Genomic DNA, 17,817 nt, shown 5'->3' with positions numbered 1-17,817 from the left:
TACTGTTTTGTTTCTTTTTTAAAAAAGGACTCTGAAGGAGAATATGGCAAAAACATGCAACTCTGAAAGAAGAAAATGTCCATTTTTATAAAAATTATGTCAACTTTTCAGGCTTTTAGAGTGAAGAAACTGATTAGCAAGACTGCAAATTATACATAATAGGAGCCTCTCTCTGCAGTCAGGTATAGGATCCGAGGGAAGGGGATCATTATGAAGTACTATTTAAATTAAATATTAATGTCTAAAGCAGAAAACAAATGTCTATAGTCATTTTCCTGGCAGGATGCTAGAAGAGTCTACTGGTCTATTATGTTTGTTCCTAGATGCTAGGGTTAAATCACTACATTAGCTCCCTTAAAATAAAAACTGTCTCAAAGGGTAAATGATGGTCATCACCAGGTGGCATACAAGTGACTAAAGCAGTGCAGAGATAAAACCAGGCAACAAGCACACAAAGCCAGCTGTGGAGGGGCTCACAGCTCAAGCGGCACTCACGGGATCGGGTTTCCTTCCATACATCGGGTCCCAAAGCCAGGCGCTCCAGTGAGAGCATTTAAGAGTTCCTGGGTGCTCACATCCTCAGGTGCATCATTACTGTAGATACATGAGAGGGAGCCAGCTTAGCAACTCATTTAAACCATGAATGGGAGAAGAAAAGGCGCTTTTTTTTTTTTTTTTCACATTTAACACTTTATTAAGTACTTCCCGTGTGCCAAATCCTGCCAAGCTCTTAAAATAGAAACACAGAACCCACCCACAAGTAACTCAGCCTCTGGTTGTTTATTTGGTGTCAAGATAACATACAGCACTCCAAGGTGGAACTTGTGTAAATAAGTGATAAATATGGAGGGGTGCATACGTGTGTGCCCACATACATTTACATATATCTATTTTATGGGAAGTACATGAATTCACTAAAGATCAGTATTTCAAAAGTACTTTCACAATTAATCATTAGGCATAGACACGAGGGGTTTTCTAGGAAAAGGAAGGCAGATTTTATGGGCTTAACATTTGCATGGACAACTGGAAAGCACAAATAATGATGGGCAGAAGTTATAAACACAAAACAAGCCCATGCCCCACAGCCCTGGGCAACACAAGGTCAGCAGCTGGAAAAGAAAAGAAGGAGGTAAACCCGCACTAAATAGGAAGAAAGCACAGAATCAGAGAACAGGAAGCTGATTTGCAGGCTTATGTTTCTTTTTTCTTTTCTTTAAAGCTTCCCTGAAGCTTCCCTTGGACATCACTGGCACAGTTCTCCATAGAAAGGTTTACAAATACTGTAGGACTGAGGAAAACTCCTGCATAAGGAGATGGAGAAATTCCTTTGTTCTTTTGTTTGAAGCACTGGATCGTCACAGAATAGCTGTATTTTTGTCTAAAAAAACAGGAGCTATTATCCGTAACCTAAAGATGAAATAATTAACGTGTGAATTGCACCATGCAGGAAACAAGAACTTGGAGGTGTGAGGGTCTGAGTGTATGGAAACCCTGTGTTCAACCGCAAAATAAAGACTTAGTATAAAAATCCAAGTATATTATAGTTCCAGCAGATTCTTCTGCATTGGTAAATTATTTACATAAGGCATGTATGTTCCTAACAACGAATAGAGAGGAAAGGAGTTCAAAGCCCTGCTACTCAGGTTTGGTTCACTGCTGTTCTCACATCTAGCATGAGCTTGTGTGAGGGCTGTAGCCACAGCTGATCAATCCATGCCCTGGTGTAACTGAGTCCCCCTCCCCTTGGCCCTCAGCATAGTAGACACTCTGGTCAGCCCGAGCCCTCCTCTCCCCCTGGGTGCAGAAGGCAAATGCATACCTGACAAACGTGTACTGTTCATTGTACATCCAGGGCTGAAGCTCCAGGCTAGGGTACTTGCCAAAGGGTGGCACAATCAAGCTGAACACCAGGGCGATGCAGACAAACACAGCTGGCAGGACAATCTATAACCAGGAGGCAGGGAGGGAGAAGAATTGCCAGAGACGGACAAAGGTTAGAGTCCAGGTAGCCTCAGACCAGGCAGCACTGGGGTGTGTGCAGGGCCTAGTTCCATCAAGACATTCTTGGCAGGTTGGAAGCAGTAGAGGCTGAAATCTAAACCCCTTCCCTTGGGTGAATTTCTGGAATCTGGCAATACAAGGCCTGAGCTTGTGGCCACCTGGCAGCCAAGAAGTAGCAGAACCAGAATTCATATATAAATCTATATACTCCAAACTCATATTCTTTGCATTACCCACATAGCCTGTGGAAAAGAATCTCTGTAACTTCTTTATACTTCTTGATTTTGCAGATTGGAATAATTCAATCCTCCCAACCTAACAAGTTAGCATGCAAACAGAGAATAACAAGTCTTTTCTGTGTACTATTTTTTTCTGACCCCTGGTTATCTTTTCTATCATTTTGCAGTTAAACATCAACTTAGAGAAAAATCAAGTCTCCAGTAAGTTCATATGCTGAGTACATCTGGTCATACCATCTCTGAAGTTTTGAAAGTTTAATTTGCTCATCCAGTTTTTCTAGACTTTGTCCTTGTTACATTCTCCTCTAATAAAAAATTAACACACCCAGAAATTTCTAATTTGAGACCCATTCCAAGTACTTTCTCATAACATATCATAGGTACTATTATTATCATCCCTATTTTATGGATAAGGAGATTGAGGCTCAGAGAAGTAATCTGTCAACAAATATATAAGTGCAAGAAGCAAACTGGGATTGAAATACAGATAATCTGGCTCCAGTGTCCATCTTATAACAATGATGCTACATTGCTTTCACTAGTTGGGAGCCTGTAGTCCACCAAGGAAGCCTTGGCCAGGAACACACTTCTCACCTGAGCAAAGAATCCTTTCCGACTCCGTCTGGCAATCAGCAATCTTTTCCACAAAAGGGCCACAAACTGCTGCTGTGTGAGCTTCCAGCCCTTCACCTGGTAGGAACCTTTACCATCCATCCCACTGAGCAGATCTGTTTCTCTGGATTCTGCAGAAAGCCATCACTGAAGGTCACAGATTATAGCAGGCATTTTTGACATCCCCAACCTCCTCCCTCCAGCATCTTTAGCAACCACCTTGGAGGCTTGTGTTTGGAGGTAGAAGTAAAGGAATGAAAGGCTTTTATGAAAAATTCATGTCCATGAAAAGGTATGACCCCCAAATGTACCACACTAGCAGTCTCTGCCTTTGGTTCTCATCTGATGAGCACAGAAAAATGAAGGTGCCTTGAGACAACTGAAGAGATGTGTGCACACATAATAGTTACATCAAGCCATTCAAATGAATTGAGTCATCCTCAATTTCTTACAGAATATTCTATAAACAGACCATGTCTATAGGCTGACATACTTTGAGAACACATAACAGCAACTTGTCTCCTGCCTATTATATCTCTGGCTAAAAGGCGGACACATTCAGGTGATCTAAGTGCTAACAACGTATGAAGTTACAGAGAACATGAGAGTTGCACGTTCAACGTGGCTCAGGGACAGGAGAGCCAGGAAGGTTTCTGTTCAGAAAAGTTTTATAGAAATCCTCATCTTACACAAATGATTTCTAACTGCAGTGACCTAACATCTCACCAATATTTGCTTGATTTCCTCTCTCTCCTTCTCCATCCCAGTCAAACACACAGGGATAGTCTTCAAAAATAGCTAAGTTGAAGGGTACAATCAACTCTAGTAGTAAATTCACCTCACTCTTTCAAAATCATCCACCCATTCAAAGAACATTTATTCCAAAATTAAACACCTAACAAATGTGAGAAAACCGGGACTCTACGGAAAAGATAATAAATGGATTCAGAGGAATAAAGGGCTGTCTTTTGATGTGTATCTCGAGTGAGAGGTCTCAGTGCAGTGCAGGAAGTAGGCAGGACAGGCTCTTTCAGGTCTGATCATATGCACAGCACCAGAAAGGGGAAAGTGGCTTTTTTCATTCTCTCTCTTCTCTTTAGACCCTGTAGGCATCTATCATCCTGGTTCAAGGGCCTTGAAAGATAACACCAGAGAACACAAGAGTGAAATTCATTTTCAAGCAACAAAACACAGATCTCGCCCAAACGGACCTGGATCTATGTCGGAATCATTTGGATCCATAGCATCATCTTCAGTAAAAGGGCGAAGACAGCTCTGCTTGTCCCCAAAGACTCGTCTGTTTCGTCTTGCTGGTAAGGTGCCATCTGCAGACAAAGGGAAGGAACCCCATGTTTTATTTGTAATAAAACAAATTCTCTGAATCTTTAAAAGTCTATACAGTAAATGTAAGAATGTCATAAAACAATTTGAAGGGAAAGGCAAAACCCTGGTGAGCCAAGAGAGCCTATAGGTGGCACAGCCCAGAGGGCATGCAGTCCCTTTGGAGGGTTACCTGAGGTCTCAGCATCCACTCCACTCTCTTCAGCCACTTTGAGAAATATCTGAAAAATGAGAATGAGAGGATTATAATAAGCACCACATTGTGAGAGCAACTGTCATGATTATTACATGACTGAACACGCTAGCCCCTAAAGACATAATGTAAAAGCTTCATTTATTGATAACACTTTGTTAGAGTCACTTGGGAGAGAAGCCGTTTATACCAGAGAACATTTCCCCAGTGGTGAGAGCTATCAATTCAGAAAGTCATTTTCAAATTAAAGTTATGACACCAGGACACTGCAGAAGGAGGAATTTGTTCTGTACCTACAGGGAATGAGTCAAGTGGCTTCAAGTCTTTGGCCCGAAATCATTGAGCAGGCAAGCACCAAAATAGGCTATCCAAGAGAGGATGATCAGGAGAAGCGGCATTCCCTATCACTAGAAAGGTTATGGCGAGGTTTCCAACATCAGAAGGCGACCTGAACTAGACAGGTGATTCCCAAACTCTGATCTACAGATGCTGCCCAGGAAGCATGCAATAAAAGCACAGACATTAAGGTCTTACCTCCAAAAATTCTGTTTCAAAGACCCTGGAGTTGAGCCTTGACATTTTTAGAATATTCTCAGAAGATTCTCCTGCACCGGCTAACTTGGGGACTACTAGGACAGACAACTTTTATATCCCTTCCAACCCTCGAGGTTTCTCTAAAGAGAGGCACTGCTTACACAGTAATAGAGTATGGGCTTTGAAACTCAAAACCCCTGATCTGAATCTGCTCACCATCCCTTCATGTCAATTTTCTCATCTTGTTATCAGGATTAAATGAGTTACAATGACTGAAAACAACAAAACATACCCAGGTTAGCCCAAGGCATAAGTAGGTTTTCCATAAATGTTGGACTTTTCCTAGGCATGGTCACGACTGGTCACACCAGGAGCAATCCTCTTATTTCTTTCCTACCATCTCCCACTGAAATCTTAAAGGCTTAACTGGGACCAACACTGCCCAGATGCCAACGATCTAAGGGCTCAGTGCCTAGGTCCATGGTCATCCTACTCCCAGTGGACATGCAGGCTGCCTGTCTGGCCCCAGGATTGTGGGCCCTGCTCAGTTCTGACAGTCAGTCACTGAACTTACTTCTTCCAGAGTAGTTTCTGAGATGCCGTAACTGGAGATGCCTAGGTCTGAGAGCCTGTCATCAATTTCATGGAAGAGTTCCACAAAGGCTCCCTCTCTGGCGGCCTCGTAGGGCAGCACATAGGTCAGTTCATGCCCGATGTCTTCCACCAGCCGTGCCTCAGCCACATGCTTCCTGATGAGGTTGGAGATTGCGGAGACATCTGTAGGGACCAGAGCACAGATATGATACGGCTTGGCCAGCTCAGAGAACCCCTTCCTTCACCCTCTGCCTGCTCCTCAGAAGCCCACTGCCTGCACACCACAGCTGGCCCAGACACTGAAATCATTCCACAGGTTCATCTCTGGCCCAAGGGTTCCTGGGGGCATGGACTGGGTCTTATTCACCTTTGTATCACCAAAGCCAGGCACAGTGTAGGCCCTCAGTTTATGGTGCGTAGGTGGGGGTAGCTGGCTGAAAGACTTTCTGAGGTTGAAAGCCTAGTGTCTATTGCCAAAAAGCTAGGATTCTTCATTGGAAAACTTGACTAAAGGAACCTTAAGAGGTTCTTCATCTTTCTCTTAATCTATTCAAGGAGGCTCCTCTATTTATCTCAATAGAGGGTTAATCAAACAGTTCATGGAAGGAGAGGTCTTCCTGGGAAGAGGCAGTTGTTAGGGCGGAGCAGACTTGGCCAAAGTAAAGGATTCCGTTCCATATGTGTCACTGGAGACATTGGACTCTAGACATCCCTCCTGAGGGAGGTGTCCAGTGTCCAGCCAGACCCATTCATCTCACCTGAATGGGTGGGGGACCACCCCCCACCCCAATCATCTCAGCTCTCTGGGACACTGCCCTGCCAGCTCCCAGACCAAGCCCCAGGGTCCCCGGCAAGCGTTAGGCCAATCCGCCTCTAAGCTGCGCCTGCTCCCGCAGCCACCCAGCCCCAGCCCAGCAGCAAACCTTGAGTCAGCGCCACCAGCCTCTGCACCTCTCCTCCTGTGCCTCCACTCTGCCCAGCTGGGGGAAGCTCAGACACCACCTGAATAAGAAACCCCAGAGTCCTTACCGACAGTCAGCGTGTCACTCTCATGGTCGCTGCCCAGGCCAGCATCAGAACTGCTCTGAGAAACACTGTCCTCCTGATGGCAAAGAAGGAGGTGAGAACGGGTCAGGGACCGAGCAAGGTACAGCCACCACCACCTTCACCGGGGCGGGGCTTCCGAGAGGTTCCTGTGTGTGAGAACTGGAGCAAAAAGTTTCTCCTGAGGGACATGCAGCCAGGTGGTCTTGGCTTCTGAAGCCACTGTCTGATCTAACATGTGTGTGTTGTGTGCACAGGAAGCAGGGCTCTCAAAAGAACTCTGGCCTGCCAATGCATACTGTAGGGACCTCCCTGATGGTTCAGTGGTTAAGACTCTGTGCTTGTACTGCAGGGAGCATAGGTTCAATCCCTGGTCAAGGGATTAGATTCCATTAGCCATGTAGCATGGAAAAAAAAAAAAAACCCCACAAACCTATGAGTGCTGTAACCAGGCCCTCACCAACAGTCTTGGGCATGGGATTTACCTGCCTGGTTGTGTTGTTCGGAGCTTCTCAAACTTTAATTTGTGTCTCTTCACCATAGGACCTTGTTAAAATGCAGATTCTGATTTAGCAAGTCTGATTTCGTGTTTCTGCATTTCTCACAAGTTCCCAAGTGATCCCAATGCCACTGGCCTCAGACTATACTTTGACTCACCAGACACTAGTTAAAAGGTAAATAAGTGGACATGAGGTCAAGGATGGGATATATTGATAAGTGTTTTGAGTGCCACTGTTGGAATACACAAATCTCAGGCATGTACTGCAGTACAGGGGAGAATGTACCTTGTTATTGGGTGCTGGCCCCTCCTCTATAATGCACTTGTTGGATGACCTTGAATGAACTAAATCCCTTCCATCCTCTAGGATAATAAGTACAATACCTTCTTCCCAGGGTTGTTTTGTACTCCGAGATGATGTTAAAAAAAAAAAAAAAAAAGCCTACAAATGGTAACAATGCTATAACTATTATCATGATTTTCTTTTATGTCCAGAGGCTGCTAGATTGAGTGTTTGGCATGAAATCAGTGCTCGATAAATATTTGCTATTTTGTGTTTTAAAAGTTTAAGTCAAGAAGATTTAAAGGTAATGAGCAGACATAGCAGGGCATTCTGAAGCCAAGGCTCTTAACTCTTGGCAAACCTCTCTTCTTCAACAACATTAAGTCCTCTAAGGACCTTCTCCTACACTCAGCATCTCCATTAGAAAAAGGAAATGGGATTCAGCAGAGCTAACATGATGGGAACAGAAGTCTCTGTACAGGGCACAGAGCAGGGAGCTGGTGGCCTCAAGGTGGCAGACTAGGGCAGGTATGGACAAGCCAGTCATAGCCAAAGAGTCCTGATTCCCCGGACTCACTGAGACTGCAACTCACCTTTTTCAGGTATGACACAGTGCTACTGCTATTTCTGCATGAGCTGAGGGAAGACTCCACGTCCTTCTTGACCAGGGTCAGGTAGTAGCCTGTCCCCAGCTGGTTCTTCAGGAACAGGGAGGAGCCCACGCAGCAGAGCTTCCCGTGGGAAATGATGGCAATCCTGTCCCCGAGGATGTCCGCCTCATCCATGTGGTGCGTGGAGAGGATAATGGTGCGGCCTGCCAGGCACAAACACAGGGACATAGCACAGGTTAGGCTGGCCATCCTCACTGCTCCTAGGGGCCAAAGCCACAGAAATAAGAGCCGGGGTTGGGGGGATGCTTGGGAGAATGACCCCAAGGCTGTGTGCTTGTGACCCCCAGGCTGGTGATGTCGTGAGGACAGCTCTGCATCCCCAAACAAAGGGCAGGAATGTTTATCTGGGAACGAGCTTCAGGCCAGCAGTGTGCCGGGTGGTCTATGTGTTAGTGTGCTAGGCCTCATTTAACTAAATCCTTCATAAGGTGAGCTTCTCCGGTGGCTCAGTTGGTAAAGATTCCACCTGCAATGTGGGAGACCTGGAGAAGGGAATAGCTACCCACTCCTGTATTCTTGCCTGGAGAATTCTATGGACAGAGGAGCCTGGCAGGCTATAGTCCATGGGGTCACAAAGAGTCAGACACAACGGAGCAACTTCCACTTTTCATAAGGTAGGAATTAACCACAGTTATAGATAAAGACACTGAGGCAAGTTTAATGGCTTTTCCAAAGTCTTGGGCCAACTTGAGCTGACTCCAAACCTGTGCCCCTTGTACCATACCTTCTTATGTATCTTCTACCCTGGTGGCTCAGCGGTAAAGAATCCACCTGCAATGCAGGAGCCCCAGGGAGATGCGGATTCAAGCCCTGGGTCGGAAAGATCCGCTGGAGGGGTGCACGGCAACCCACTCCAGTATTCTTGCCTGGAGAACCCCACAGATAGAGGAGTCTGACAGGCTACAATCCATGGGGTCACACAAACTGATTGCAACTCTCCCATCCACTCAAGTGTTCCTCTACTTTGTCAACATGCAAGCATAATGCACCACGTGGGGACAGAGATAAAGGACGACACAGCCTTGGCTCTCAGGAATCTGTCTGCAGGGGACCATGAGTATCCTAGACAAGTGAAAGTTCTATGTTGCAGAGGGCCCAGCGGGGGCCACAGAGGACACACCCTTTGTCCCCATTTCCCTCCTCCATGCAGGCCCGTAGGGTTGAAATGCAAACTTGAAGTGTCTTGTAAACCAGGCCTCCTACTTGCAGACCAGGGCTGAGCTCAGAGTTCAGCTCCCTGTTCTCCTTGAGAAGCAATTCTGGTGCTCTAGCAGGAACAGCCCTGAGATACAGCCAGTCTTTGAGAGCCCCTCCCTCCCCCCTTCCTTCCCCCTCCCAGCCCAGAAGACAGAGTAAATACACATCAGTGACCTTGTCGGTATTTCAGCAGCAGCTCCCATATCCCCCTGCGGGAGTAAGGGTCCACACCGGCTGTGGGCTCATCCAGAATGACAACCTTGGATCCCCCAACAAAGGCCAAGGCCACAGACAGCTTTCTCTGCATTCCACCTACGGTGAGAAGAGACAGGCCCCAGACCAACCCAGTGAATGACGGCAGAGGGGCGAAGAGACAAGCGGAGGCACCCCACGGGGGATAAGTCTGGGACACGTTTCTGACCCACCCTTCCCCTCCCTCGAAGCAGGGGACCCTAGGGCAGCCATATTTCGAGGAGGTGGAGGAGGAAGGCAGCTCTGGGCCTCACCTGACAGCTGACTTGTCTTGCTTTTCAGTTTGCTGGGCGGCAGACCAACATCCAAGGCCATCTGCTCCATCTCAGCTTTCACGTGCTTCTCAGAAAGCCCTTTCAGGCGGGCATAGAACCAAATGTGCTCCTCAACAGTCAGCCTGGGGGCAGAGGGGCAGGTCACTCTGGGCCCCCAGGACACACAGAACACAGTGCCTCCTCACCCAGAATATGACAGGCACATTTTTCTTTCCCCACCTTTTTTTTTTTAACTTTATTCATTTTTGCAAGATAATCTCCAGGAAGGATTCAAGGCAGAACCACAGTAAGCAGCCACATGAGCTGCTTGAGAAACACCACCAAAATTGTGACAGGTTACATCCACTCTACTCCTCGCAGGCCTGATGGCCGCCCATCAGGCAGCAGCAGGTCCTCAGAGAGCCTTTCTCCATGGTCCCACCAACCAAGGAGCTGCCCCAGCTTTAGCCTGGAGCAACTCCCTTGAACCTCAAACGACCTCAGCCCTGAAAGAAGAAGGACCCCTGTAGAGGACACAAGCCTGAGCTGCTCACTTAGATAAGAGAAAACCGGGGCCCAGAAGGGGGTGACCTTGCACAAGGTCACAGAGCTCAAGTCTCTTCCTGATTGCTGATGGGCAAGCTGAATGGGAGCAAAGTTCTGAGCAGGAAACACAGAGCCCACATACTGAGGGCCCTGGGGTACCGCCAGATGAAAGCTATGGCAGCCTCAGGGAGGGTATGTGGGGAGAGAGGGCTCCTTACTCTAGAAGGACAGCAATAGACAGCACCATTTCCCCAGCCCCCATGCACCAGCTGGACCAATGTAACACCTCCTACCCCACAACTCACTTTTCCAAAACTGAAGGACAACCAGGTAAACATGTCCAGGAAGGTGAGGCCTGCTACCCCTAAAGGTGGTAAAAATGCTTAAGTCCAACTCTGCCCATCACTCCTGACACACCTCTGTAGAGGGGTCGCTGGTACTCACATGTCAAACAGCACATTATGCTGGGGACAGACCCCCAGGTTCTGCCGGATGGTGCTCATCTCAGAGCGTATGTCTTTCCCTAGGATGTAGGCAGTGCCCGAGGTAGGAGGGAACAACCCAGTCAGGATGGACCTGAGGGAAAAATGTGAAAGCACAGGAGTCAGCGTTAGCCCTCCTGCCCTGGAGACGCTCCATTCTAGGCTGCAGAGCCTGGGCGGAAAGCAGAGGCAGCAACCCTCCACCCTCTTTCCTTCCTAAGAGACCCCAAGGGACACCCACAAAGCAAAGGACTCTTTGCCTCAGTGAACAGATAGGGGTGGGCCTATGTGTTGGAAATGGCAATTTTAGCACACACATTTTTTAAAATAAAGATTCCAATTTCCAATGGGAAGTCCACTTTAAAACATACATTTTATATGCCTAAAATCATGTTCAAGTCAAATGGACAAAGTAGAACCAATTATTTAAAGATGAAAATAATTTGTGTGTTAGGATTTTTTAGATTTTAAAGATTTTTAAAGATTTTTAAAGATTTTCTGCAATTTTCGCAATACATTAATTGTGCATTTAAAAAATACGTAACGGGAAAAAGAGGTTACCTCCCCCACCACCAACATGCCCTCTGAAATGGTTGATGGGCTACACTGAAAGCCACTGAGGGTAACTCTGGTGTGTTTATGGCCCATGTTCCCTTCTGAAACTTCTCATTATTAAGGTTCTTATAGGTCCCAGAGAAGGCAGTCTTACAGCCAGCTGCCCAGCTGTTCCTCACATCTGCTTAGAGACAGAGTTTGCAGAAATTGCCTCCTCCCTCCAACACAGCCTATCTTCCTTTTCACATTCTTGCCTCCTAGTCCTGACCAAACCAGCCCCAAAGAAACCCTTTCTCAGATCTGTCACAACATTAGGTGCTAAAACACTGCAGAATTTTGAGAACCAAATGGGAAAGGTCATCAAAAGGTCCCCAGCCTATTTTAACCCAAAGATAGGAAAATTCAGCATTTGGAAAGCATTCTCACATTAGGTGGTACTTTTATACTCATCGACTCCTCATGCACTCTCCCCTCGCCTGGGTAAGCAACGCAATGTCCTTAGGTATGTTTCTGACTACAGGAAAGAACCTGCCTGCGGCTGATTCTCAGAGAGCCACACCCTCTTCTTACATGGTGGTGGTCTTGCCAGCTCCATTGTGGCCCAGGAAGGAGGTGATCTGCCCCTCGTAGAAATTCAAGGCCAGGCCATCAACAGCCACCTTCATGCCATCTCGGTAAACCTTCATCAGGTTCTGAATGGACACACCCAGTTTCAGATGGGTGGGTTCCTCCTCCATGCAGACTGTGAGAAGACAGGACACAAATGAGCCCACAGAAGGCACTAACAAGTGGAAGGTCAAGACGCAGGGTCTTGTAATTTTACAACTGTCCTTTCTCCATGGCTATTTCTGGTTTCTCAGGCAAGCAGGCAACAAATCTTTAATTCGGGCCTAACTGGGCACTAGTGTTGGTGATCGGAATACAGTAAGAAAGGTGCAGAGAGGCTGGGGAAGAAGAGTAGGAACGGCAGGAGGAGCAGCTGGATCAGCAGGCAGGGGCGGGTGGTAAGGGATCTCGTGAGCCATCACAAGGACATCACATGCCACCACTGGTGAGTGGGGGCAGGGCACAGAAGAGATCAGCAGAGGAGCGACTTCTGAATGATTTAGGAAGCCATACTGAGCACAAAGTATGTGTGTATGTGTGTGAGGGACAGGTGGAGGTGAAGGGAGAGATCAAAAGTCACTTTTCATTTAATGAAGGCAAAAAGCAAAGGAAATGTCCCTTAGGAACTCAGAAAGCAACTCCCCCAGAAATCAACAGCACTGGACACAAATGCAGTCAAGAATTTAGAAAGGGGTATCTTATGTGATGTCTCTGCCCCTAAGGTGGTTTTAGACTCTTCAGGGAGGAAGTCACTCCTTGCCCCCTCAAAGAGGGCCAGGAGGGGCAGCAGCACGGCAGTCAGGGGGATGCAGGTCAGCAAAACTCACTTTCTGATGCTCCCTTCTGGCTGGAACCAGGGTGGCTCTTCTCATCACTTTCCTCGCCAAACCAGTAGGACTTAGTGCAAGGGAAATACCAGGGCCTGGGGATTCCATACTGGCCTGAAAGGCAAGCACAGATGTAAGCCAAACTCTGTAACGCCCCAGCAACCCCCAGGTTTCCCAGCCAGGTATCCCAGACACAGCTTCCTTGAGGTCTCCCCCTGACACAGCTGTTGGGAGACAGGACAGAATGGAATGGAGGTGGGGGAGGAGGGGCTAACATTTGCTGAGCTCTACTATGTATGACAAACACTCTGCACTTCTCTGAATCTTTCCAGCAACCCCATAAGGCAGGTCATTATTCCCACTTTAGAGATGAGGAAACTGAGGGATTAGTGGCCCAGTCAAGATCATTCAGGCAGTGAAGTGAAGAACTCAGAATCGGAATCCAGATCTGTACAATACAAAATTGCACATTCAGTGTGGGACATTCAGGTAGTTCAAGTAGGGATGGGTAATCAATATTTCATGGCCACTCCTTTGAAGAAAAATCAGAAAGTGAACCAGAAAGGGTTAAAGCTCACTCTCTCAGAATTTGATCTTCTATGAAAATATATCCAAGGGAGGTCTCAGTCAAGAAGATTTATTAGGGAAGTATAAAAATGAACTTTTATGACTTTCGATTAAAGCACAGGCAAGGGCTTAGCGCCAATATGTATCTTGTTATTCACAAGCTGTACTCAGGAAACAGAACTTCTGCTGGTGGTAACTTGGGGGATACAGAATTCTAGGCCTGGTTCAGCTTCGAAGAACTCTCCTGGGCAAGCTGACTCAGTGTAACTCACTTGGGTTCACCTCCCAGCACCTACTCTTACCAGTTATGAGGCCACAGGTAAGTTATTTACCTTCTTTGCATCATACTTCTCTCATTTGCAAAAACTGGCTAGAACAGTAGCTCCCTCACAGCAGTCTTATGAGTATTAAATTGAACCAAAGCATCATTTATAAGACATGTGCAGGTGCCTGGCACACAGTGCTCAAGAAATGAGAGTTAGGTCAATAGTAAAAGCTGTACTTTTAGCATCAGTAGCTTCTTCTTAGAGATAATTTGTTTGCCATAGGTCTAAAGCCCTAACCACTTTCCAAGGAGACCTGAGCCCTGCAGAAATTCCAGCACAAAGAGAGGAAAATGACTCGGTTAGAAATTTCTTTTTCCTGGATGAAGACAAAAGCAGTGTGGAAGTCCAGTGTACCTGGAAACACAGCCTCGATGTACCACGTCATCACTCCATAGAGAAAGGTGTCAAACAGCATCATGGACACAGAGGTGGTAAGGTTGAAGCCATCTTCCTTTGTGGGGCTCTCAAAGAGGTTGTCCCACTGTACCCCAATGCCCTGCTCCTCGAAAAGGGCAAAGTACTCACAGCCGAACCCAAAAGCCACAGGAGACATCAGGCTCTGTGCAAAAGAGGCAAAATTCATTCATCCATCTCCTTGTCTCTCATTTTCCTATCACTACTAATGTAAATGCCACCTGGAGAAATGTGAATTTGCAAAATGGATCAATTACAAGATATGGAAATATTCATCTACAGAGTCCCTTCAGGGGAGTGGGCTCCTTGACAGCATATAAAGTGATTCTATTTATAAGCACTCATTATGCACACACATTTCAGAAATGCATATATGATGGCATATAAAACTTTTAGAATTTTATGCTTCTAAAGATGCCTCAGGGGCTCAGCAACTGTACCTTATACACACACACACACACATACACACAGAGGCATTTTTCAGGGTCCTCTCAAGCTCCCAGCTCAGTCAGCAACGGGCCCAGTGTCACAGGAACCTGTCTGGGGCTGCTGATGCCTAATGGGTCTGGACAGAAACACTTGGAGCATCTTATAGAAAACTCAGAAAACAACTCGTTATTACTGGGACTTGCATACTTTCAAAGGTCTCTCCTCCTCTGTACAAGGGAAGGGAGTAAAGTCAGGGATTTGTGGGGAGATGGGGCACCTGTTCCTCAGTCTTGAAGTTTAGAAAACGTTACTCAAGTTAAACTCCATACTGGACACAAGGAAGATAAAGGTCCAGAACGAGCCAGCTCTGACCTCAAGAATTTTCAGTTTTATCTGTGACTGGGACTTTGTGGTGAGCTTAACACAGCAGCAGTAACATGGCCAACCAGAGCTGAGAGACAAAAGGCAGATAAAAGGGAATGCTCTAAAGTCATTCCCCAGGGCCATTTACCCCCAGATGGCCCATGGTGCAGCCTGGCTCCCTCAAAATTATCATTCGATTCAATTCAATCAGTGTTCACTCAGAGGACTAAAGATAAACTACTGAGTAAGACACAGTCCCTGCCTTCAAGAAGCATACAATCTAGAATTGAGGCTTAAGTCCCCATGGAAAGAGAATCTCTTATCTTCTGTTCTCAGCTTGGACTACAAAGCAGAGGTGAAACACCAGGGGTGGCTGTGACTGCAGGTACTGCCAAAGGGCCAGAGCAACTCACCATGAAGATCTTGAGGGTAAAGCCCACGTAGTCTTGCCACGCCACGCACAGGACATAGGGCAGGTATAGCATGAAGTAAATGATGCCCCCACAGGCGGCCGCCAGGTTGGCTCTGGAGAAGAGCGTGCTGATCAGGAAGCACTGCAGGATGGTCACCATGGCAAACACAGACAGAAAGACAAACACCACGCTGGGGTCGCTGTAGGGCAGCAGGTTTCCTAACTGGGAAGAAAGAGATCAAGGAAGACTCTCAATAAGCAATGATCCATGGGAAGCAGCCAGGGCTTATTCCTAGACATCTTAAAAGACAATATAGAGAAACAGTGCTGTTCATTTTTCTGGTGAGTGAAATGAAGGGAAATGACCAGCCCAAGACCACACAGCCAAAGAACAGCAGAATCAGAAACAGAACAAAGTCCAGGCTTGATATTTACCAAGGTTCATCTCAACAGACAATTCTGTTCATTGTTTCCCCAAGAATAATATCACCTTTTATAAGGACTATGAGCATCAAGAAAGAATTGCAGGAGATAGCATCCTACGTGGCCTCTCTGTCTGAAAGCCAAGGAAAATGGCCAGGCCATCTTAACATCCCCCGTGAGAATGTGCCATGGATTCTGGAGCCACATAACCATCCAAACTCTGTGGACCTGTCAAGTTTCTCCCAAGTAGTTGGTTCTGTTTCACAAGGACCTACCAACACACAATTGGCAGAGCAGCTCACACCCACCAGCCACAAGACCCCCATCCCAGCCACAGAGCTCAGGCCTGCCAGTCAGATATCAAAGCATGAGGGGAGCTTGATTTCCCCAAGAACAGCTCTGCCATACTGCTGGGTGACCTCAGTGAAGTCCTTAACCTTCCTTGGCCTCGTTTCCTTGTATGTTAAATGGGTTACTTAGTGAGGACGTCATAAGACAGCATACGCATGTGTTTCAAATAGTGTTCGGCAATCAGTACGTGCTCACTTGTAATGATTAGTAGCTAGTTTTTCAATTAATTGTTAGTTCCTTTTCCTTGGTACCCCTCTGCTTTTAAAAACATTTATTTTTAAAAGATGTATTCTTTAATGAAACAATTGAGAAAAAATTGGCACGTGAGTCTATTAAAGTAAGGGGTGGACACAGAACTTCACTGTACAGAGTCCCCTTCATGGAAAGGCTTGCGGACTGGCTGTCAGTGGACAGCCTCAGGCGGCAACTGATCTGGGTTTGTCCCAGCTGCAGAAAGCTGCCCAGCCCTGGGGCACATCTTTCCAGTTACTAATTGAGGGGCCTGGGACAATGGATTGTCAGAGAGGGAGGCCTCGGGGTAACCTAAAGGGCTGGACATTTCAACTCCATGGCCAGAGTGCCCAGGGGCTTAGCCATGTGCCACAGTTCAACTCCTGTCTGTGCTCAATCCTGCATCCTCTCTGTTCCTTGTTATAGGTATAGATCCCTAAGAAATAAACATACACCAAACTTTATCTCAGCCTCTGCTTCCAGAAAATCTTAACCTACAACAGTATCTATCCTTCTGATTATGGTTTTTAGAAATTTTGGCAGAATCATCAACCAATACATGCACCTAGGAAAATGAGTAACTCTCAGATACTGTCACAAGCCATTGCCAAACAGATGGCATGGTGTGGTTAAGCACATGCTCTAGGTTCAGTCCAGCTTAGCTACTAACCAACTGGGTTGACACTGGGCAAGTTGCTGTCCTTCTCAGGGTCTCTCCAAGTTTCATCAATTATAAAATGAAGGAATTGCAGGAACTGCACCTCTGACTCTATCCCTCCCAAACAATCTGTGCTTTCCTTCTGCCCCGTAGCCAGGGGGGGCACAGGGAGGAGCCAGTGAAGCAGCCTTACTTTCAGGATGACCACCAGTAGGCCGGCGCTCACAAGCAGAGGGATGAGGCTGCTGATGAACCAGCTGAACCAGAGGATACCGTTGTCCAGGCCCATGATGCGCATGGTCTCCTTCAGCCGCGCCTCCTTCTCGTACACAATGCCCTTGATGATCACAGCCACTGAGTAGATCCAGGCCAGCGTCATGAAGAGAGGCATGGACCGGCTCATGACCCGCAGGAAGCTGGAAGGGTAGGGGAGGGTTAAAGGCAAGAGTGAGCCAGGCTCCTGAGCCAACAACTCTGGTCCTGCATGCAAGGGAAATCACCAGGACCAAGCCCGAGATGGGCAGACCTGTGCACCCTGACAGGAATGCTTCATGAGCGTGGCAATGCAGTGATTAAAAACTATTAACAAGGTGATGCCAAAGTTCTTTGAGGGCTTGCTTTAGTAGCTAGATAACTATCAGAGGTCATTAAGCTAAATGTGATTTTAAAGTACTAAAACAAAACCAACAAAACCAAAAATCCAACTCATTGTCTCATGAAAGTTCAGTGTCTTCAAGGTCATCTCACTATCAGCTTGCCTTGCACAACTGTTATGACAGATGGTGCAGAAACACACTTCAGGCAGCTCCTGTCAGTAACATTTCAGATTTCAGATTCCAAACTAGAAAACGAAATGCAGCGAAGTCAAAGGGACACAGAATCTAGACTCTAAGACTCAAGGTTCAAGTCT

At 46.7% G+C, this 17,817-nt stretch overlaps 1 protein-coding gene across 17 annotated transcripts in view; it reads right to left on the bottom strand.

The window, feature by feature from the left end:
* Positions 1-17,817, bottom strand: part of ABCA1 (ATP binding cassette subfamily A member 1) — a 131,689-nt gene that overhangs the window by 26,728 nt on the left and 87,144 nt on the right. For 9 of the 17 annotated variants that reach the window (XM_042242945.1, XM_042242944.1, XM_042242943.1 and 6 more), the window contains 16 exons: positions 17,101-17,323; positions 15,246-15,467; positions 13,981-14,185; positions 12,734-12,847; positions 11,871-12,042; positions 10,708-10,839; positions 9,718-9,860; positions 9,386-9,523; positions 7,937-8,157; positions 6,441-6,519; positions 5,498-5,700; positions 4,369-4,417; positions 4,067-4,180; positions 2,838-2,986; positions 1,823-1,947; positions 496-594 (listed from right to left, as the gene is read on the bottom strand). In XM_042242945.1, coding sequence (XP_042098879.1) covers positions 496-594; positions 1,823-1,947; positions 2,838-2,986; positions 4,067-4,180; positions 4,369-4,417; positions 5,498-5,700; positions 6,441-6,519; positions 7,937-8,157; positions 9,386-9,523; positions 9,718-9,860; positions 10,708-10,839; positions 11,871-12,042; positions 12,734-12,847; positions 13,981-14,185; positions 15,246-15,467; positions 17,101-17,323 — 2,388 coding nt within the window. Of the gene's footprint in view, positions 1-495; positions 595-1,822; positions 1,948-2,837; positions 2,987-4,066; positions 4,181-4,368; positions 4,418-5,497; positions 5,701-6,440; positions 6,520-6,546; positions 6,620-7,936; positions 8,158-9,385; positions 9,524-9,717; positions 9,861-10,707; positions 10,840-11,870; positions 12,043-12,733; positions 12,848-13,980; positions 14,186-15,245; positions 15,468-17,100; positions 17,324-17,817 lie in introns of all 17 variants that reach the window. The other 8 variants (XM_060409000.1, XM_060408999.1, XM_060408997.1 and 5 more) reach the window with 1 other exon arrangement.

Source organism: Ovis aries, chromosome 2 (genome assembly GCF_016772045.2).
Source record: "Ovis aries strain OAR_USU_Benz2616 breed Rambouillet chromosome 2, ARS-UI_Ramb_v3.0, whole genome shotgun sequence".
Lineage (NCBI taxonomy): Eukaryota > Metazoa > Chordata > Mammalia > Artiodactyla > Bovidae > Ovis > Ovis aries.
Note: the sequence above shows the minus strand (reverse complement) of the source record. Positions and strands in the feature narration are given on the sequence as shown.